At 37.1% G+C, this 23623-nt stretch overlaps 3 protein-coding genes across 3 annotated transcripts; 2 read left to right on the top strand and 1 right to left on the bottom strand.

Annotated features, from left to right (window-relative positions):
- Positions 1-249: 249 nt before the first annotated feature.
- LOC127417621 (interleukin-17B-like) lies at positions 250-11276 on the bottom strand. Its single transcript, XM_051657668.1, has 3 exons — positions 11156-11276; positions 10741-11063; positions 250-766 (listed from the first exon to the last, which is right to left on the bottom strand). Exons 1-3 carry the CDS (start codon positions 11177-11179, stop codon positions 517-519), a joined length of 597 nt encoding a protein of 198 aa, XP_051513628.1. The 5' UTR covers positions 11180-11276; the 3' UTR covers positions 250-516.
- Positions 11277-13162: 1886 nt separating this feature from the next.
- On the top strand, positions 13163-20176 carry LOC127417623 (60S ribosomal protein L26). Its single transcript, XM_051657670.1, has 4 exons — positions 13163-13214; positions 13805-13977; positions 14344-14484; positions 20008-20176. The coding sequence occupies exons 2-4, from the start codon at positions 13810-13812 to the stop codon at positions 20134-20136; spliced, it is 438 nt and encodes a 145-aa protein (XP_051513630.1). The 5' UTR covers positions 13163-13214; positions 13805-13809; the 3' UTR covers positions 20137-20176.
- Positions 20177-21926: 1750 nt separating this feature from the next.
- LOC127417626 (V-type proton ATPase subunit e 1-like) lies at positions 21927-23385 on the top strand. Its single transcript, XM_051657675.1, has 4 exons — positions 21927-22130; positions 22448-22495; positions 22944-23075; positions 23179-23385. Exons 1-3 carry the CDS (start codon positions 22027-22029, stop codon positions 23035-23037), a joined length of 246 nt encoding a protein of 81 aa, XP_051513635.1. The 5' UTR covers positions 21927-22026; the 3' UTR covers positions 23038-23075; positions 23179-23385.
- The last annotated feature ends 238 nt before the right edge of the window (positions 23386-23623 follow it).

Genomic DNA, 23623 nt, shown 5'->3' with positions numbered 1-23623 from the left:
AGAAACCTGTGGTAACCGCATGATCTGAGTGAGACAATAAACTAGGAGGAAATATAGATATTATTTTGATATTTTTGAGCAGAAAAGCTTCTCTGTGAAAAGTGTTTTATAAAGTAACTCAGAAGTAATTAGTAATGTGACTTCCAATTAAGTAATCAGTACGATTACAATTTTAAAGAAGCAGTTAGTACTTTGTTGTGGATTACTTTTTGTGTAGTTTACCCTACACTGCACTCAATAAACACACAATGAGCTTTCCACATTTTATTGTCAAAATGAGAGCATCTCTTGAAATCATTCAATCATAAAATCTTTGGGGGTGGGGTGGTTGAGATTATGTACAGGATTATTCATAATATATCAGAAATTGTGGCACAAAACTAAAACTTTTGTTTTAAGCTCACTAAACAGAGTTAATGCATTCTTTACTATTTCACACATAGGAAATCAAAGTATTCACAATAAGGATCAGAATTTCTCTGCTGTAAAAGGAATGTGGGTGTGGGTACCACTCAGCTACCCTACGATGCACGTGCACCCCACGGCGATGCTCTCCACCACCGTACTGTAACGGGGAATGCATTCCTTCTTCTTCGGTTTCCTGGTTGGCCGGTGGCACAGGCGTCTGCGCACGGGAATCTTGGTGTAGATAAGTGTACTGGTCATAGTGCGATCTTCTTGCATGGTGAAAGGATTGATGCATCCCACACACGAACACACAGCCTCGGGAATGTCCACGGGTTTACGGTTCACATCGTGGTTGATTCTGTTTAGAGAGGCACTGGTTACATTACGCACTGGTTACATGTTGTAAGGAAGCTTGCGTCTGAGTGCGCACATAGAATAACACTCATTGTACACACACCTATGCTGAGATGACTTACTGTTTAGGGTCCCAGAGACCCTTGTGCTGCATATTAAAAAAAGAATCATAATAGTAATTTCTAAATGAATTAACAAACAAAGAATATTCCCCTCACTTTAGCATTTGGTTGCCGTTTGGTTATTTTTGGGACCAATTCCATGGAACAATATTTTTAGGTCTTCTTTTTTATATAACCATAAACGTTCCTTTAACATTCTGGGAACCAAAACATGTTAACTGGGATTTTACCAATTGCATATGTTTTTAAAATATTTACAATGTGGACACCAATCAGAAAATAGTATAGTATAATAGTATAATACATTTATTTATTATTATTTTTTTATTTTTTTTAGGACCATGTTATTAATTTGGGATCTAGTTTATAATCAGTTTTAGGAATAGTTATTAGGTTAAGTATAGATTCTTATTTGATTGTCACACTTAACCCTTGCAAAGTTCTGGGAAGGTTAGTTAATGGTTATAAAAATAAAACCCCAAAATAACCATTAGAGAACGTTCTGTAATATGTTCTTATTTGGTTGTCACACAAAAACCTCCCTACAATATTCTGGGAATGTTAGTTTATGGTTATAAATATAGAACATAAAGAGAACATTCCTAAAATGTTAGGAATTGGTTTCCAAAAAAATAACCTGGGATCCCATTTGGCTATTTTTGGGGAACCAATCCCTAACATTCTGTGAATGTTCTTTTTAGGTTTTATTCTTTATAACTATAAACTAATGTTCTAGGAACTTCTTCCGGCTACTCCTGTCATGATCTGCATATTTGATTTGGCACAGGTTTTATGCCAGATGCCCTTCCAGACGCAACCCCCAGTAGCTGGGGGACTCTCACACACACCTACGGGGCAAATTAGGGTCTCCAATTAAATTAACCTACATGTTTTTGGACTTGTGGGGGAAACCGGATGCTCTCACAAGAAAGGTCCACACAGGTCCTCACTCCACACAGAAAGGCCCTGTTCAGCTGAGACCTTTTTGCTGTAAGGCGACAGTGCTAACCACTGAGCCACCGTTCCACCCTAAAACTAATGGTCTCCCAAAAAGAATGTTTATCTGTAATTTTATCAATTGCATGTTTTTTAATATTTAGTATGTACACCAATAAGAGAATAGCATTTGAAAATATCCACACAAAAGATATGACATTTTTCGTAAAGGACTTTTGTAACATTATTAAAGGAATATTCTGGGTTCGATAATATATTATTTCAACTCGTCCCTCCTTTTCTTTAAAAAAATCAAAAGTCTGGGTTCCAGTGAGGCACTTACAATGGAAGTGAATGGGGCCAATTTTCTTTTATTAAAATACTCACTTTTTTAAAAGTATAGCCACAAGGTATAAACAAGATGTGTGTCAACATGATTTTAGTGTGATAAAATAACTTACTAATCTTTTCTGTGTAAAGCTGTCCAATTTTACAACTTAGTTGCCATGACGATGTTGTGTCAACAAACCCTAAAACCCTAAAACGTCACTCTTCATCGAACTGCACTGGCTGCCAATGGTCATTCGCGTTAGTTCAAGGCATTGATGCTTGCTTACAGAACAACCACTGGCTATGCACACCCCTATCTACACTCACTACTTCAGATCAACGTGCCCTCTAGAAGTTTGTGTTCTGCGGGTGAACAGTGCCTCGTAGTGCCATCTCAAAGCAAAAGATCTGTTCCTTGCTGGTGGAATGACCTGCCAAACTCCACCCGAGCAGCTGGTTCTCTAACATCCTTCAAAAAGCATCTAAATACACAGCTCTTCTGTGAGCACTTGACCCAATCCTTGGTCTTCTTCTTCTTTCTGTTTTTTATCTTTTTTTTTTCTCCCCTTTTCTCCCCAATTTGGAATGCCCACTTCCCAATGCGCTCTAAGTCCTCGTGGTGGCATTGTGACTTGCCTCAATCTAGGTGGTGGTGGACGAATCTCAGTTAGTGATGGGAAGTCCGATTCTTTTCCATGAACCGGTTCTTTCGGATGGTTCGTTTCAATGAACTGGTTCAGAAAAACAGTTCATTTACGTCATCACGTAATAACATCACTATATATAATGCTAATACGCCGGCGTCCTAGAATACATGCACAAACACATTCAATAAAGCCATATGTAAGGGCATATTGCTGATTATTATTTAATTTAATTAAGTTATAATAATAAGGGTGTTTATTGTCATCAGTGTTTCATTCAGTGATCTTACAATACATCCTACATTAAAGTTTTGCACCTGTTTAAAGCATAAAAAGTGATTAAACTAGTCTTAATCAACTCACTGTTTTTTACAGAAACCATGATCCAACTCATCACAACTTCAGATATAATCTGCATGCACAATACTCTACAGTAAAATTAATTTACATCTCTCGAATGAAACGTTTCACCCCCTCATTCAAGTGCTCCGTTCACTCATGCTCATCAGCTGCTCACTGATCAGCAGTTCTCAGTTTTATATCTGAAAGAGGTGATTCTCAGTTCAGTGTACTGGTGACTCACAAACTACTGTGATCCACTCAATGTACTGATGACTCAAGAGCTGCTGTCCTCGGATCAGTGTACTGTTGACTCGAGAACTGCTGTGATCGACTCAATGTACTGTTGACTCGAGAACTGCTGTCCTCGGATCAGTGTACTGTTGACTCGAGAACTGTTGTGATCGACTCAATGTACTGTTGACTCAAGAGCTGCTGTCCTCGGATCAGTGTACTGTTGACTCGAGAACTGCTGTGATCGACTCAATGTACTGTTGACTTGAGAACTGCTGTCCTCGGATCAGTGTACTGTTGACTCGAGAACTGCTGTGATCGACTCAATGTACTGTTGACTCGAGAACTGCTGTCCTCGGGTCAGTGTACTGTTGACTCGAGAACTGCTGTGAACGAATCAGTGTACTGTTGACTTGAGAACTGCTGTCCTCGGATCAGTGTACTATTGACTCGAGAACTGCTACGAACGACTCAATGTACTGTTGACTCGAGAACTGCTGTCCTCAGATCAGTGTACTGTTGATTCAAGAACTGCTGTCCTTGGATCAGTGTACTGTTGATTCGAGAACTGCTGTGATCGACTCAATGTACTGTTGACACGAGAACTGCTGTCCTCAGATCAGTGTACTGTTGACTCGAGAACTGCTGTGATCGACTCAATGTACTGTTGACTCAAGAGCTGCTGTCCTCGGATCAGTGTACTGTTGACTCGAGAGCTGTAGACTGGATCATCTTCATACGTTGATAAAACGGTAATACAATCAAGTCATAAATAGTGCCTGAACGATATTAGCCTTTCATTGATATATCGGTATCGGTGTACAGTGCATCCGGAAAGTATTCACAGCGCTTCACTTTTTCTATATTTTGTTATGTTACAGCCTTATTCCAAAATTGATTAAATTCATTATTTTCCTCAAAATTCTACAAACAATACCCCATAATGACAACGTGAAAGAAGTTTGTTTGAAATCTTTGCAAATTTATTAAAAATAAAAAACGAAAGAAATCACATGTACATAAGTATTCACAGCCTTTGCCATGACACTCAAAATTGAGCTCAGGTGCATCCTGTTTCAACTGATCATCCTTGAGATGTTTCTACAACTTGATTGGAGTCCACCTGTGGTAAATTCAGTTGATTGGACATGATTTGGAAAGGCACACACCTGTCTATATAAGGTCCCACAGTTAACAGTGCATGTCAGAGCACAAACCAAGCCATGAAGTCCAAGGAATTGTCTGTAGACCTCCGAGACAGGATTGTATCGAGGCATAGATCTGGGGAAGGGTACAGAAAAATTGCTGCAGCATTGAAGGTCCCAATGAGCACAGTGGCCTCCATCATCCGTAAATGGAAGAAGTTTGGAACCACCAGGACTCTTCCTAGAGCTGGCCGCCTGGCCAAACTGAGTGATCGGGGAAGAAGGGCCTTAGTCAGGGAGGTGACCAAGAACCCGATGTCATTCTGACAGAGCTCCAGCATTTCTCTGTGGAGAGAGGAGAACCTTCCAGAAGAACAACCATCTTTGCAGCACTCTACCAATCAGGCCTGTATGGTAGAGTGGCCAGACGGAAGCCACTCCTCAGTAAAAGGCACATGACAGCCCGCCTGGAGTTTGCCAAAAGGCACCTGAAGGACTCTCAGACCATGAGAAACAAAGATTGAACTCTTTGGCCTGAATGGCAATCGTCATGTCTGGAGGAAACCAGGCACCGCTCATCACCTGGCCAATACCATCCCTACAGTGAAGCATGGTGGTGGCAGCATCATGCTGTGGGGATGTTTTTCAGCGGCAGGAACTGGGAGACTAGTCAGGATCGAGGGAAAGATGAATGCAGCAATGTACAGAGACATCCTTGATGAAAACGTGCTCCAGAGCGCTCTGGACCTCAGACTGGGGCGACGGTTCATCTTCCAACAGGACAATGACCCTAAGCACACAGCCAAGATAACAAAGGAGTGGCTCCGGGACAACTCTGTGAATGTCCTTGAGTGGCCCAGCCAGAGCCCAGACTTGAACCCGATTGAACATCTCTGGAGAGATCTGAAAATGGCTGTGCACCGATGCTCCCCATCCAACCTGATGGAGCTTGAGAGGTCCTGCAAAGAAGAATGGGAGAAACTGCCCAAAAATAGGTGTGCCAAGCTTGTAGCATCATACTCAAAAAGACTTGAGGCTGTAATTGGTGCCAAAGGTGCTTCAACAAAGCATTGAGCAAAAGCTGTGAATACTTATGTACATGTGATTTTTTTTTTTCATTTTTTTTTTTAATAAATTTGCAAAGATTTCAAACAAACTTCTTTCATGTTGTCATTATGGGGTATTGTTTGTAGAATTTTGAGGAAAATAATGAATTTAATCCATTTTGTAATACGGCTGTAACATAACAAAATGTGGAAAAAGTGAAGCGCTGTGAATACTTTCCGGATGCACTGTATATTTTACCGATATGCGCCGATATGAAAACTTTTTTCAGAACATATAATGCAGAAAACAATGCTTTAGAATTGGTGTCGTTACATAGTTTGGCCAGCAGAGCGCGCTCCGACTCCGACTGTTTACAGAGCTGACTCTGACCTAACGGTGGTGCTGCAGACAGGGCGGAGTTGAGCTGTGTGTCGTTAACTAGTTTATGAAATACATACTGGAAACTTAATAAACAATGACCCCATAATTTTCCCTTTTTAGTCAGTAATGTAGCAGACTGAAAGGTAAACATCAGAGCATCTTTTTGCAGTTCAAGACAACGGTGCGGTGGTGGATTGTGTCTGAAGAGTGTTGATTTCATGCTATGTTGTTACCTAGTTGGTGAGACACAATGCTGGAAAGTAAAATAAACAACATCTGTCTTTTAATCTCCTTGACAACGAGCTTATAGCTAACTAGCTAACCACATAGCTAATTTCATTGTTATCAGCTGAGTGGAAGCTAATGAGTAAACATGTATTCACCAAACTGTTTTGTTCAGGATTCACAGTTTGTACCCCCTTCAACCGAACAATTCCAGTCATTGTATTTATAAAATGTAATATTTAGAAGTCTGGTTTTCCACCGTTGAAAGTTTCCCCTGGACTTGTATAGCACAATACGGTGTAACACAGCTGCTGCTTTTTATCTTGACTGGGCAGTATTAATATAGGATGTCTCATTTGGAAGGTTGCATGCTAGGTAGGACGCATCCTTTGAAGGCTGCAGTATACAGAGGGTCCTCCTTTAAACAAGCTTCATTTAAACGAGACAGCCTTCGTAGGACAAACGGAAACGGAACGTAACATGGTTGCTGTGACAGCACGCCACTCTTTAACAAGCGCGAGCGCTTTGAGTGAGAAGGGTACAAAGTCCCTTTGGAAGGGAATGTATGAGGTACATTTTAGGAGAGATATAATGATGTAAAGAGAAAAGAAAATAGATTTTACAGGTGTACTTTTAGTCTAATACTTTATTTTAATTATATATTAATATAATTATACATATTATACTCTGCACACATCTACTGAGGTACTTCAACATGGGAATTAACATTACTTGCGTTTGAACATCATATTTACGGGCAAATTGGCGTCATTGTTTTTAGACATTTCCGTTGAAGCAAAGAATAGTGGGTTGTGAGTGCCCACGAAGTATACAACTCATGCATCCTCCGAATTCCCGTGAAAGAAGGTTGCATTCGAAGTGTCCTACTCACTTTTCTGAAGCCTCGATGATGTATGCAGCCGACAAATGCGACATCCGGAGGACGCATCCTTCCAAACAAGACACAGCCAGCATTTGACTGATACTAAACAGTAATACTGATGTTTATTTCGATTTTATTTTATTTTTATTTATTCTTTATTTAAATGGTCAGCATTTGACTGATACTAAACAGAACTACTGATGTTTATTTAGCTATTTATTTTATGTTTATTTATTCTTTATTTAAATGGTCAGCATTTGACTGATACTAAACTGTAATACTGATGTTTATTTAGCTATTTATTTTATTTTTATTTATTCTTTATTTAAATGGTCAGCATTTGACTGATACTAAACAGTAATACTGATGTTTATTTAGCTATTTATTTTATTTTTATTTATTCTTTATTTAAATGGTCAGCATTTGACTGATACTAAACAGTACTGATGTTTATTTAGCTATTCATTTTATTTTTATCTATTCTTTATTTTAATGGTCAGCATTTGACTGATACTAAACAGTAATACTAATATTTATTTAGCTATTTATTGAATTTGTATTTATTCTTTATTTTAATGGTCAGCATTTGACTGATACTAAACAGTACTGATGTTTATTTAGCTATTTATTGTATTTTTATTTATTCATTATTTTAATGGTCAGCATTTGACTGATACTAAACAGTACTGATGTTTATTTAGCTATTAATTTTATTTGTATCTATTCTTTATTTTAATGGTCAGCATTTGACTGATACTAAACAGTAATACTGATATTTATTTAGCTATTTATTGAATTTTTATTTATTCTTTATTTTAATGGTCAGCATTTGACTGATACTAAACAGTACTGATGTTTATTTAGCTATTTATTATATTTTTATTTATTCTTTATTTTAATGGTCAACATTTGACTGATACTAAACAGTAATACTGATGTTTATTTAGCTATTTATTTTATTTTTATTTATTCTTTATTTTAATGGTCAGCATTTGACTGATACTAAACAGTACTGATGTTTATTTAGCTATTTATTATATTTTTATTTATTCTTTATTTTAATGGTCAGCATTTGACTGATACTAAACAGTAATACTGATGTTTATTTAGCTATTTATTGTATTTTTATTTATTCTTTATTTTAATGGTCAGCCATTGACTGATACTTAACAGTACTGATGTTTATTTAGCAATTTATTTTATTTTTATATATTCTTTATTTTAATGGTCAGCATTTGACTGATACTAAACAGTACTGATGTTTATTTAGCTATTTATTTTATTTTTATTTATTCTTTATTTTAATGGTCAGCATTTGACTGATACTAAACAGTACTGATGTTTTTTTTAGCTATTTATTGTATTTTTATTTATTCTTTATTTTAATGGTCAGCATTTGACTGATACTAAAGAGTACTTCTGATGTTTATTTAGCTATTTATTTTATTTGTATTTATTCTTTATTTTAATGGTCAGCATTTGACTGATACTAAACATACAGTACTGATGTTTATTTAGCTATTAATTTTATTTGTATTTATTCTTTATTTTAATGGTCAGCATTTGACTGATACTAAACAGTACTGATGTTTATTTAGCTATTAATTTTATTTTTATCTATTCTTTATTTTAATGGTCAGCATTTGACTGATACTAAACAGTAATACTGATGTTTATTTATCTATTTATTGTATTTTTATTTATTCTTTATTTTAATGGTCAGCATTTGACTGATACTAAACAGTACTGATGTTTATTTAGCTATTTATTTTATTTTTATTTATTCTTTATTTTAATGGTCAGCATTTGACTGATACTAAACAGTACTGATGTTTATTTAGCTATTTATTGTATTTTTATTTATTCTTTATTTTCTCACTTTTCAGTTCTAGAATTTGTTGACAATGTATAATAATAATAATGTCAAATATTCTTTGATAAAAATATTTGTTTAAGCAGCCTTCTGAGTACCTTTGCATAGTCATATCGGTGCAAAATCGGTGGAAAATCCACATAGAAAAGGTCTCTTTTCATTCCAGCTCAAAAATTAAATATTTCAGCCACCATATAGGTAATCGGTGAATTTTACCTGTCTAAAATCAGTATCGGTATCGGTCTCAAAAATCCCATATCGGTCGGGCTCTAGTCTTAAACATATTTCCAATATGTTTTATTTGTTACACTCTCTGTTTTTCAGGAAAATACACCTGAAACATCCCTTAATCACACACATGCTCAATGTCAGCAGCTCCATCGGTTCTCAGTATGTCAGACACCTCCGAAAGAGGCGATTCTCAGTTCAGTGTATTGTTTACTCGAGTACTGTTACGAGCAACTCATTACTGTTGACTCGAGAACTGTTGCGACCCGAGTGTTCAGTCCGAACTAGTTGGAGCAGTTAATTGCAAAGAAGAGTTGGCAAAAGCAGATATTACCAGATCTAGGATCATATTACTTCTGGTTATTGGCTCATGTTCATTCGGAGTGTCAGGCACATCCAAGAGACAGGTTAAGATAGAGTAACTTGTGGACCAGTGTTGACTCGAGACGTGAACTGTTTCAAACAATTCAATCCGATTTGGTGAACTAGTTCAACTCGTTCACTAAAAAGACCCGGTTCAAGAGAATGATTCGTTCACGAACTGGATATCACTAATCTCAGTTGCCTCCGCGTCTGAGACCGTCAATATGCGCATCTTACCAGTGGCTTGTTGAGCGCATTACCGCGGAGACATAGCACATGTGGAGGCTCACCGCGGCATCCACGCACAACTCACCACGTGCCCCACCGAGAGCGAGAACCATATTATAGCAACCATGAGGAGGTTAACCCAACGTGACTCTACCCACCCTAGCAACTGGGCCAATTGGTTGCTTAGCAAGCCTGACTGGAGTCACTCAGCACGCCTTGGATTCGAACTTGCGACTCCAGGTGTGGTAGTCAGCGTCTTTACTTGCTGAGCTAACCAGGCCCCCTGTCTTCTTCTTCTTAATAATAAATAAAAGTCTCTCGTCATCTTAGCTAGGGGTACTTCTCTAAACAATTTTGAAACTTGTATTACAGCGCATTTGTTACTACTGCTTCCCTAGGATGATTCGCTTCTGTTTTTCTCCTCATTTGTAAGTCGCTTTGGATAAAAGCATCTGCTAAATGAGTAAATGTAAAATGTAAATGAAAAACAACTGCAAAAATTACAAAAAACAACTTTACAGCTGAAACAATACATGAGTTTAAACAGAAGAATTAATGTAAGTGCTTTTATAAAATTATCTGCTTCATATTTCTGCCTTTAAACCCTCCAAAAATTGGCCCCATTCACTTCTATTGTAAGTGCTTCACTGAAACCTGATTTTTGCTTTTTTTTTAAAGAATAGGAGGGACGAGTTGAAATACATTTTTATGGTAATCAACATTATGCCACAAGTTCTGTTGATTGAGCTTAACTTGTATTGAACCCCGAAATATTCCTTTAATTTGAAATCTGGTTATTAATTACTTTTCATAAAATTAGAACTAGTTAGGCTACTGTAAGTATCAACCTGAGACCTGTTTCTTTTAACTATAAGAAGTCTCCAAATAGGACATAAGTATTAAGAAAACAGTAAAATAATCTATTAGGGTTCATAAATGTTGTGCTTTTAAGGTTATTAACAAAAATGACCCCCAAATAACCAAGAGCAACTGTACCTACCTGTAGGACCACGGAGAGAGGCTGCGACTGTTGGACATCCAAAGTTTGCGATCCACCACACATTTGCTAATGGATAAGTTGGGGTTGTTTCTGACTTGGGACACCATGTCCATGATACTTTCATCAAAGTCCATGTCACCAGCACCGTGCAACACCACAGCCGATTCTGAACCTGTCATCATTGGGTCCGGAGAAATTCTAAAAGACGAGATGTTTCGACGAGGATTTGACTCCAGTTTTCTTCTCCGAGTTTTTCCTTCTCTGCTGGTATGCTTTGCTTCAATAGGCACAAACACGTTCCCCACCATCATCACCATGAACAGCTGTGAAACACAGTCAATATGAAGTGCTGAGTTGTGTTTAAATCAATTTAGTAAGTCATTCATCACTTTTTTCATTCATTTTTAGGACTCACCTTATTCCAAATATTTTTCCACATTGTTTTTAGTCAGACTGCAATAAGTTAAATGTTTCCTTGCCGTGATTTTGTATTGAATGGGTTGAGCATGGGATTACTCATGCTGAAGTGTCACGCCTCACACTGAAACAGTAGCCTACAGGGACACACCTGAACTGAACAGTTCATGGTGGGGCCACGTGAACAAGCTATGGGTCTATTCATATATATATATATATCTCACATCAGTTGATAGATAGATAGATAGATAGATATATAGACAGACAGTCAGTCAGACAGACAGACAGACAGACAGACAGACAGACAGATAGATAGATCTTCCACATTTGACAACTAGCCCCAGTCTCCCCTGTGATTTTCTTTGCACACAAAGTTATTAGGCTTAGTTAAAATGTTGCTGTGTGAATAATCATTAGTTCAAAGAGAGTGTATTGTTACAAATTTACAGGTGCATGATATGTTTTCAGGAGATTTTCGGGCAATTTCACAGAACACTAAGTCCCTAGAAATACTTCTGTTAAGAGCTTTGTACCTTTGTTTTTTCCATGAGTACCTATTCAATGGTACTCACTCAAAAGACCCTTTCTATTCTTAAGTCCCAAAGCCTGAGAACAAACAACCAGACAGAGCTTTATGCGCCTTAGACCCTTTCTGTGAACCAAAGAACAGTGTCGGAACTATAGCGCAAAGAGCAGTATCTACAGCTACAGATTTGGTCAATCCATGTTATTCCCCTCATCTGGCTCATTCAATGCCATATTCATTTTCACAATGGATTCCATTGAGATGTGTAAAAGAACACCTGCTGTTATAACATGTCAGGGCAGTTTAATAGGCATGCATTTTCATAGAGAACACTTGTGGCAAAATAATGTTTTGCTATTTTTAAAAGTCAGTTGGATAAAAGCCAAAGAAATCGAATGCAGAAAATTGTTTGAATAAAAACGGTTTTCAAATTCTCAGACAATTACATCAGCCATAAAGTGACTAGTGACTCAGATTTGCCTTTTCTCTTGTTCTGTATAACCTTTTAACAAAGGGAGTAGAGTGCATTTTCCTTTTGTAAGAACCTGTAAAAGCACCTGTGAAACTGCACAAGACATTATAATGTTACTGCTACACTGTGACTGCATCTGGTTGTTTTGAGGGGGTTCCTGAAAAAAGTATAATAATAGTATAACAACACACACACACACACACACACACACACAAATCTGTCTGTTTTTAAGGTATATTTTAAATATTTCAACAAATTTAAATCAAATGGAATTAAGTAATCTTTAACTAAATAAAATTAATAAAACTTAAATCTATTTTTAAAAACTAAATTTAAGTTATATTAATTGACTTTTGTTAAAAATAACTTTTGTTAAATATTTGAATAGAAATATGTTATCAAACTGAAATGCTTACGTCTTAAAAACAGGCTTAAATATTTTTTTTTAAATACTCATATTTATGAATGATATTGATATGTTTATACTTGTAGTCTTGACTTGTTCACATGTGATTTAATAGTTTCATAATAATAATAAGTAAAGTCAGCACAACTAATTACAAAATGAATTGAAGTCATCTCATTTACAGATTTGTCTGTTAATTGATAATAATTTTAATCACACCACACTGCATATATATGTGTGTGTGTGAATATATTTAAATATAAATGTATTTATTTATTTATTTATAGATTTTATTTTATTTTTTTATTTTTTTTGCTGTATTTGTTTTTATGGAAGTATCTTAAATGACCCATGTTGAATATTTAGCCTAAAGAAATCACAAATAACTGTCCAAATAATTTTAAATCCTCCAAATTTAGATTTTTATATTATATATATTATTATATATTATATTACTTATATATTATATATCCTATTATTTTGTTTATCTTGTACATCACATATTTCTTTTAGTTCAAAGAAATAACAGCTCAACACGGCTACTTTGAAATCACACTTTCCACGCCGATCTCGCGAGATTTGGTCTACAACTAATTCTAGCGGAAGTAAATCTCAAGTCTCTTTTCCGGCGGCCATAGCGACAAGTCGGCAGGGTAAGACGAGATCGCTAAAGCATTTCACAAACATCCTTTGCCATCCGTGTGGATTCTGTGTGTTCAAACGTTAAAGCACACGTTGTCGTTACACAGTGTCACTACCGTTAATTAAGTACTGTTATTTCTTGCCCACATTACAAAATGACGTTAGATTCAGTCGCCAAAGTTTAGCCAGTGGCGGCTATAGGAGCTCTGCTCTGTCCCGTGTGAATAACGTTACCGATATTTTGGCCGAAATACAAGACAGTAATTTCGCTTTATAAAGTGGCACAGGTTTCTAGTCATGTTTCCTTCAAACACTCTTGAAACTCGGTAAAATGTGAGAAGACTGTTGATTGTGCCAGTGTTTTTGACTTGGAGCTGGCTCTATACATACACCGCATATATTGTCAAGACGTCAATGCACATGTTCTGAAATTAATAGTGTTAAGTTATTGTGGAAGATGGTCTCATATGTCCACATTGATATGAATGAGTGACAGCTCTGTTGGATAAATGTGAAGAGGCATTGATGTTTACACTACCACTGTTTCTCTGATCATTTGTTTTGAGTAGAGTTTGTTTTAACTGTGTCCTCTCTTTTGCAGCCATCATGAAGCTCAATACCTTTGTGACCTCCTCCCGGCGCAAAAACCGCAAGAGGCACTTCAATGCCCCATCACACATCCGCAGGAAGATCATGTCCTCCCCTCTGTCCAAAGAGCTCCGCCAGAAATACAACGTGAGATCCATGCCCATCCGTAAGGACGATGAGGTCCAGGTGAGGGGACGCTGCCAACTGTCATTTAGGACATGTCCACACTAATACAGTTGCGTTTGAAAACGCATAAATTCTCACCCACACTGGAACGGCGTTTCCTCCACTGAAAATGGTATACGATGTCATTAGAAAAGTGAAAACTTGAGTTTTCAAACTTAAACGGATTAGTTCAGACTTGGCCTTAATTGGTTGACTTAGGTGAGATTAGTAGACTTGTGCTTTTTTTTTAATTTTTTTTATGGACTTATGCTGTAAATCTATATTTTTGTGGATATGCTGTGTCTGTAAAATTCTAAAAGTGATGAACTTCTGAAAGGAAGATGGTAGGTATCTTACTGGTCCATTTAACTTGTTTATTTTCATCAGGTTGTTCGGGGACACTACAAGGGCCAGCAGATCGGCAAAGTAGTCCAGGTCTACAGGAAGAAGTATGTCATTTACATCGAGCGTGTGCAGCGTGAGAAGGCCAATGGCACCACAGTCCATGTTGGCATCCACCCCAGCAAGGTATGGGACCGTTACATCTCCAGTTTTTTCTTCGGAAGCAGAAAGTTATGCTGGCATTAGTCAGTTTTTCATCAAAATAACTTAGGACCAGTATCTAGAGAGCACATAAGGGGGCAGACCGGGGCTAGTTGTCACACTTTTTAGTCCAGTGAATGAGTAGGTCAATTTCTGCAGAGCCAAATACCTTGATGTCTTGGCTTCAAAAAAGCCGTCATCGCCCAGGGAAGAAGATACAGTGCAATGAACACAGTGTGACAACTTGCCCCAGTAGTGCAGCAGATTGTTGCAATGAAACCTGTCGCAAAACCAGTGCTGCCGGTTTCATGTGAATATTGGGGTGTGACGGGATGGGAACATGTCCCCACCATCCTGACAAACAAAACTAAATCTACGCCTCTACATCTATGACTGTATTAAAGGGATAGTTCACCCAAAAATGAAAATTCTCATCAATTACTCACCCTCATGGCATCCCAGATGTGTATGACTTTCTTTTTAAAACAGAACGCAAACGATGAATATTTCAGCTCTGTAGGTCCTTACAATGCAAGTGAAAGGTGACCAGAACCGTGAAGCTCCAAAAAGCACATAAAGACAGCATAAAAGTAATCCAAATTACTCCAGTGGTTAAATCCATGTCTTCTGAAATGATATAAGTGTGGGTGAGAATCAGACCATTATTAAGTCCTTTTTTACTATAAATCTCCACATTTGACCAGTGGAAGCGAAAGTGGATATTTATTGTAAAAAAAAAAAAAGTTGTATATTGATCTGATTTTATCATATCGCTTTTGAAGATATGGACTAAACCACTTGAGTCTTAAGGATTACTTTTATGCTCTTTTTGGAGCTTTAAAGTTTTGGTCACCATTACCTTGCATTGTATTGACATACCGAGCAGAGATATTCTTACAAAAAAATCTTTGTGTTAAGTAGAAAAATCATACACATCTGGGATGGCATGAGGGTGAGTAAATGATGAGAGAATTTACAATTTTGGGTGAACTATCACTTTAAACAGCCTTTAAAGGCTTTTCGGTGAAATGTTCAAAGTTAAACAATTATGAAGCACAAAAGGATTCATTAAACATGCACGGAAAAGGTAACATGCTAAATTATCAACCGTGTTTTGGTTAACAAATATTGTAATTAAAAAATGTGATGACATGCTTTAACCTGACTTTTGTGAAAAATACCTTTGTCCTAAGGACACATTTAAGCCTTTTGGTAAAAGTCTGCCTTCATAATATAGTTGACTCTTGCCTGAATGTATGCCAGTGTGGTTTGCGTTCGCTTGTTTAACCTCAATAACATTGAAAATTTACTTTGGTACAATTTACCAATTGTACTTTTGACTCTTATTACCGAGACATGATTTAACTTCCGTATGACTACAAGCCCTTGTCTCCCATACAAGTTAATGACCGCAAATGAGATGTGTACAAAATTAAAAAAAAAAAAAAAATGTACTTAACGTACATAATATTTACTCATTTTCTTTTGAATCCTGTTATTCAGTTGAACCGTACAGTGAGGACTTTTTCTGGATCATTTTCTGTTTCAGCATAATTTTCTGTGAAGCTGCTTTAAAACAGTGTTTGTTGTGAAAAGCGCTATACAAATATGACGACTGTAAATTTACCAAAATTGAAAGGCAAAATATCGTTTTACAAGTCTGTCAGTGGAGTTTGTCACAAGGGTGAGATAATTGGTCTGTTGATGAGTGCATGTGGTCATTGAATGATGCCGCTCCTCTTAAAATGGGCAAATATTGGGAGATTATATAGATTTGTCGGTCAGTTTGCAGTTGATTGAAGCATCTGGCTGCCTGTCAGAGGTAGCACAGCAAGTACTTTTGTATTATTTGCTCATGGTTTATCAGTTGAATCATCCATTTGAAGACAAACCAAGTAATGTCTGAACTAGTTTTGATTGCATGGATTAACAGTTGTCTTGCATCTCTTCTTCCTGATGCAATGTTAAAAGGGCATTTATCCAGTCCTTAATGTTCCTATATCTGAGTGTAGTTCCCAGTAGGGCTATAAAACTAAAACTGAAATTGTGATACGAGTCGACCATGTGCAATTATTAAACCCTGAAGGGCTGCGATTTAAATAAATAGTCTGCTCACTTCAAAGTTTATTTGAACTGTCCTGTCTGTATTGTGTAAAAGCATTATTACAGTGTTTTCAGAGTGGTTCTGTGCTCAACTCCATCTCGTGCTCTTAGTAACAGATGTGCTCCGAGTTTGGTTCCGTTTGCTTAAACTCACTAATTGCGGTAGGCCTATTTAGATCTCCAGATTCACTTTAATTTCACTTTTGCATAATTCCAAGTATGTTTGGGTGCTACAAGTTAATGTACAGATGCATCTCAATAAATTAGAATGTCGTGGAAAAGTTCATTTATTTCAGTAATTCAACTCATATTGTGAAACTCGTTTATTAAATTCAATGCACACAGACTGAAGTAGTTTAAGTCTTTGGTTATTTAATTGTGATGATTTTGGCTCACATTTAACAAAAACCCACCAATTCACTATCTCAAAAAATTAGAATATGGTGACATGCCAATCAGCTAATCAACTCAAAACACCTGCAAAGGTTTCCTGAGCCTTCAAAATGGTCTCTCAGTTTGGTTCACTAGGCTACACAATCATGGGGAAGACTGCTAATCTGACAGTTGTCCAGAAGACAATCATTGACACCCTTCACAAGGAGGGTAAGCCACAAACTTTCATCGCCAGAGAAGCTGGCTGTTCACAGAGTGCTGTATCCAAGCATGTTAACAGAAAGTTGAGTGGAAGGAAAAAGTGTGGAAGAAAAAGATGCACAACCAACCGAGAGAACCGCAGCCTTATGATTGTCAAGCAAAATCGATTCAAGAATTTGGGTGAACTTCACAAGGAATGGACTGAGGCTGGGGTCAAGGCATCAAGAGCCACCACACACAGACGTGTCAAGGAATTTGGCTACAGTTGTCGTATTCCTCTTGTTAAGCCACTCCTGAACCACAGACAACATCAGAGGCGTCTTACCTGGGCTAAGGAGAAGAAGAACTGGACTGTTGCCCAGTGTTGCAAAGTCCTCTTTTCAGATGAGAGCAAGATTTGTATTTCATTTGGAAACCAAGGTCCTAGAGTCTGGAGGAAGGGTGGAGAAGCTCATAGCCCAAGTTGCTTGAAGTCCAGTGTTAAGTTTCCACAGTCTGTGATGATTTGGAGTGCAATGTCATCTGCTGGTGTTGGTCCATTGTGTTTTTTGAAAACCAAAGTCACTGCACCCGTTTACCAAGACATTTTGGAGCACTTCATGCTTCCTTCTGCTGACCAGCTTTTTAAAGATGCTGATTTCATTTTCCAGCAGGATTTGGCACCTGCCCACACTGCCAAAAGCACCAAAAGTTGGTTAAATGACCATGGTGTTGGTGTGCTTGACTGGCCAGCAAACTCACCAGACCTGAACCCCATAGAGAATCTGTGGGGTATTGTCAAGAGGAAAATGAGAAACAAGAGACCAAAAAATGCAGATGAGCTGAAGGCCACTGTCAAAGAAACCTGGGCTTCCATACCACCTCAGCAGTGCCACAAACTGATCACCTCCATGCCATGCCGAATTAAGGCAGTAATTAAAGCAAAAGGAGCCCCTACCAAGTATTGAGTACATATACAGTAAATGAACATACTTTCCAGAAGGCCAACAATTCACTAAAATGATGTATTCTAATTTGTTGAGATAGTGAATTGGTGGGTTTTTGTTAAATGTGAGCAAAATCATCACAATTAAAAGAACCAAAGACTTAAACTACTTCAGTCTGTGTGCATTGAATTTATTTAATACACGAGTTTCACAATTTGAGTTGAATTACTGAAATAAATGAACTTTTCCACAACATTCTAATTTATTGAGATGCACCTGTATAAGTAATACACCCCATGGCACCGGGTATTTGTGGACAGAGGAGGAGATGATGTTAAAATGAAGAGCACATTATAGAGGTGTTGTGAATGTGATGTCAGCTACACAGACACACTTGCTGCATTTTTCCGCCCAACATAAAAGCTTGATGGTTTAGAAATCTTTGGTTTAACTGAATCACATAGCATTGCCCTGTGCAAGTTAAGATTTTATTACAGACATATAATTGTTGTATAATAATAATTAGCAATATAATATTACAGTAATATTCAAGTTGACTTGTTTTCCAAAAATATTGATGATTAATGAGATCCATCACAAAGTGGACAAAAACAGGTGCAAAATTGACAGATACAATGTAAATATGAAGAAGATTGTGGCTCATTTTGTTTCACTGTTTCATTCGTTTGTTGCTGGAGTGAAAAAGGTCTGAGTTCGGTTCTTTTTAAGAGGACTCAAGTATGAACCTTCAAAGAGTGGCCTTTTTATTGACTGTAGACCATGGGCTAAACATGACCAAATTTTGGTAAAAACTTAGTAGTTTTAGTATTTTTTTTGTTTCCTGTATTGACTGTAATGTTAATAAGAACATCTGCAAGAAAGACAGACAAATGGTTGCTTGAAAAAATGAAATGAAAATTCTTGATATCCCAGATGTGTATGACTTTCTTCACCAGAACATGTTTGAAGAAAATTAGAAAAATATCTTAGCTCAGTAGGTCCTTAAAATGCAAGTGAATGGAGATTTCTCTTTTGAAATCACAGACAGTCAGCATTAATGTCATCCATACGACACCAGCGGTCTTCTAAAGCAATAGTATCACTTTTGGTGTGAAAAAAATATCAATATCTAAGTACTTTTTAACTCCAAATCATTGCTTTCGTTAGGTTTCATGAGAGGGTGGGGTCCAAGCAGTCTCATGTGACGTATTACCTTTGGCATGTTACGGACATAATCTCACGTTTTTCTCTCTGTTAAGACATCCAGGATAAGCACACAAACGCACCATTGTGAGTTAAGAAACCCATAAAAACAGATCAAAACCAACCAAGCTACTGTACAGTGTTCCTCCTCACTTGTGAACAGTGCTGCTCTTCCGGGTGTGACTCGTGTGTCTCAGTTCTCGCTTGTTTGAAATGCCAATGCGATTACGTCACGCATGTACCACTGCTAACCGAAAGCATGATTTAGAGCTCTTAAATATTTATATTTTTCGCAGCTAAAGCAATCGTGTTGCTTTAGAAGACAGAAATGTAACTGCTGGTGTCGTATGGATGACGTTTATGCTGACCGTCTGTGATTTTTGGAGCTTCAAAAGAGAAATCTCCATTCACTTGTATTTTAAGGACCTACTGAGCTAAGATATATTTCTTCAAATGTGTTCTGCTGAAGAAAGTCATACACACCTGGGATATTATGAGGGTGAGAGTAATGAGAGAATTTTCATTTTTGGGTGATCTATCCCTTTAACTTCACAGTATATCTGAGCTGTTGTACTGTCCTGTTAGAACTGATGTATGCAGTTTGACTGACTTGTGCTTCAGGCTTTTTTCCTGCACTTGGGTGGAAGTTTTAATCAAATTAAAAAAATCTTGTGTCCTACAGGTGGTGATCACCAGGCTAAAGCTTGACAAGGATCGCAAGAAGATCCTTGAGCGCAAGGCCAAGTCCCGACAGGACGGCAAGGAGAAGGGAAAATACAAGGAGGAGACCATTGAGAAAATGCAGGAGTGAAATGATTCTTTTGCTATCAATAAAAGACTGTAAAAACTTCCGATTTTGGTGGTTCTTTTCACTCCTTTTGCTAAATTTGACCTGTGCTGTGGAATAATTTAAGGATTTGAGCTCAGTTGTGCATACATTTTTAATGTGGAAAAGCAGACCAGTGTTGTGTCTTGAGTTATCAGATTTCATTTAACTCACATGTTCTGTTTGGTTTCTGAGATACTTTTAATTAATGAAACTTTGCATTGATCTATCAGGTTGATACTTCTAATCTTATGAGAAGTGTTGACAAACTCAATTTCATTTTTAAAACTATTTATTGTGAAGGATGTTCAAAGCACTTTAAAGGAGTAGTTCACGTAAAAATGAAAATTCTCATTTACTTGCACTCATGCCATCCCAGATGTGTGTGACTTTCTTCTGCTGAACACAAAGACTTTTAGAAGAGTATCTCGGCAGAACTTTGATGGTCCTTTTAAAGTTTTTTTTTTTTTTTTGTGCATATCACTTCCTAATGGGTAGGGAGGAGAACTTATAGTAGAAAAGGACTTGAATATTGATCTGTTTACCAACAACACCTATTATATCACTTCTGAAGACTGATTTAACCTCTAGTCCTATGGATTATTTTTAGCTGCCTTTGTCCTTTTTGGACCTTCAAAGTTCTAACCACCATTCACTTGCATTGTATGGACCTACAAAGTTGAAATATTCTTCTGAAAATAGTAATTTGTGTTCTGCAGAAGAAAGTCACACATCTGGGATGGCATGAGGGTGAGTAAATGATGAGAATTTTCATTTTTGAGTGAACTATCCCTTTAAAGGTGCGCTCAGTAAGATTTTGCTCCTCATCTTGGCCTTGCACCTAGTGGTGTGGATGTAGCATCATTCAAAATTAACAGTTTTTGGTTAAAGATGCCATTGTAGAAATTCACTATTCACAGTCGGTCATGGTTAATTTAATCCAAGAGTGAAAGTGTCCAATAACAAGACGGTTACTGAGATTAAGCGAGTAGTATTCAGCTGGTCATGTGATTCTAAAATGGCCGCCCCCATGAGGTGCCCCTGCCCCATGTAGAATAAAACAGCTTTTATAAGGTTACTGATATTACTAGAGCACTCATCTCATGTATGTGCTCATGATTTTATACCTATGTTTCAAAATTATAATTAATTTATTTAGAAGTAAAACTTTTCTAATGTAGAAAAAAGAGTGCACCTTTAAGATGCTTTGAACATCCTCCACATAAAAGATGCATTGCTTTGAGGTCTCAGAGACTGCAAAATGCAATACATTTTCAAATACTAGGATGTTACGATTAGTGTAGTACTCCACAGAGGTGTCAAGCTGTCAGTTGTACACTGGTTTTAATTGTCGTTTTTTTCTTCTTCTTCCCAACAGAGCATGAGGGTTAATAGCACAATGGACAATCACAGTTTGAGCAATACCTTGTTTCTTCACTGCGGAAAACAAATGTATGCAGGGAAATTCTTATTACTTCACAGACACAGTGAGCACAGGGAACTATATGAACTATATGGCCACTTGTGGAACTGATGGGTTCAGTCCTGCTTGTTTTTTTTAGTTTTTTTTTTATCAATGCAAGAAGTCAGTGAGATGACTCAATCATTCATGCTGGTGAAAAGGTTTCATGTGACTCCAATGGAGATTGTGTATGCGCCAACTAGACCTACAGTAATTTGATGTGTGTTTTCCATAGTGAGTGCAGAGGAAGAGATGAGCCATCCTCCTCATCAGTCATGTCTGTCGCTTCTCTTTACGGCCTGTAGAGAGTCATGTGATCGTCATCGTCCACACAGCAGTCTAGCGCGAGCGGTTTGGAGTCTGACAACTTTACTAGTTTTACTGGAAAAACCTCCATATACATAGATAATATAATGGCGAGCACATCTTTTGTGATTTCTATATCAGTTATGACTGTGTTTTGGGGTCTTGTCGGTGGAGTTATTCCGTTGTTTATTCCTAAAGGACCGAATCGAGGGTAAGCAAACATTAGCATTTCCTTAAAAACTTTACCATACTGAATTACATATATCAAACACATGATGCGTACAAATACAAGTGCGAGACCTGGTAAAGACTTATTAAACCAGTAAAGTTTTAGTAGTTAACGCAGTTTAAAGACTTTAGGAAGTTTGTGATCTGCATTAAAATACGAAAAAACAAAGTATTATTCTTAATGCGAGCTGTATGTATAACTCGATCACGTGACATTGCTGTGCCAAAGTGGTCAGTCGTTTTTATTCAACAAGTGTTTATTAAATATCAGTTGTTTACATTGTATTTTCTGCCCATCAGAGTCATTGCGACCATGCTGGTACTAACTGCAGTTTGTTGCTACCTGTTGTAAGTACAAATCCTTTAAAATAGCTTTCATTTATACACTTTTAGAGAGGTTAATGAGAAATAAATGCTATTTCTATGTTGTAAAAGAAACAGGCAGTTGTGTTGTGTATAAGCTGAAAGTCAAACACAGCCTTTGGGCAATTTCATTATTATTGATTAAAAACAAACAGCACATCCAGGCCAGTCAAGTTCATGTTCATTGTGCAGGTTCCCCACACATAGGTAATAAACGAGCAAATAAATGTATATACATGTATTTGTATCTTACATATACTAGGACTGTACTGTCCCTCTTTTCTTTGAATTATTTATTATTTTAAAGAAATAGGACAGTGTTTTAAGTAGCCACAAGGAGGCAGTGTTGTGATTATCCTTATGTCTTGTTGTATTTATGGAAAAATACAAATAATACAGTTATGTTTTCACTCTGCTTCTTGATTTTGTTTAGCTGGCTGATAGCTATTCTAGCACAGCTGAACCCATTGCTTGGACCAACGCTGAGCAACGATACCATCTGGTACCTCTACCATCACTGGCCATAGGGTCCATTGCTGGATTTATTGTTGCCTTCACAAACAAGGTAAACTAGAATGAACATTCAGATTACATATACAAATGTAACATTGTACTAAAATGCATGAGCATGTAGTTTTACATCATTATATTCTCTTTGCCCTCTGCAGATGCTGGAAGCTTGTACATTGCCAAAATTAAGAGAACATTTCACTGTCGCTTTGTCTACAAGGGAAAAATCATTTTATTTCAAGCTTTACATGCTGTTCTCTTACTCAAAGAATGAAGAAAGTATGCCTGTTTGTGTAAAGTGATTTGTGTTGATATTTATTTAATCTCGTGTTCAAGGAAATATGCAATTAAATATTTTGCCTCTTTATTGTTTTATGCGTGTATTGTACAATAGCTTTGTCCTTTGTGTTGAATGACCTGATCGCTGTGTTGGACAAATGACTCTAGCCATTCCTTTTTATTTCTATGATTCTGTATGTAAAATAAAATTATGAATGAGGAGAAGAAATGTTATGCAATTTATAAAAAAATATACATATATTTTTTTTCTCCCCAATTTGGAATGTCCAATTCCCAATGCGCTCTAGGTCCTCGTGGTGGCGT

Source organism: Myxocyprinus asiaticus, chromosome 27 (genome assembly GCF_019703515.2).
Source record: "Myxocyprinus asiaticus isolate MX2 ecotype Aquarium Trade chromosome 27, UBuf_Myxa_2, whole genome shotgun sequence".
NCBI classification, from domain to species: Eukaryota; Metazoa; Chordata; class Actinopteri; order Cypriniformes; family Catostomidae; genus Myxocyprinus; species Myxocyprinus asiaticus.
This window is presented reverse-complemented; position numbering and strand designations above follow the sequence as displayed.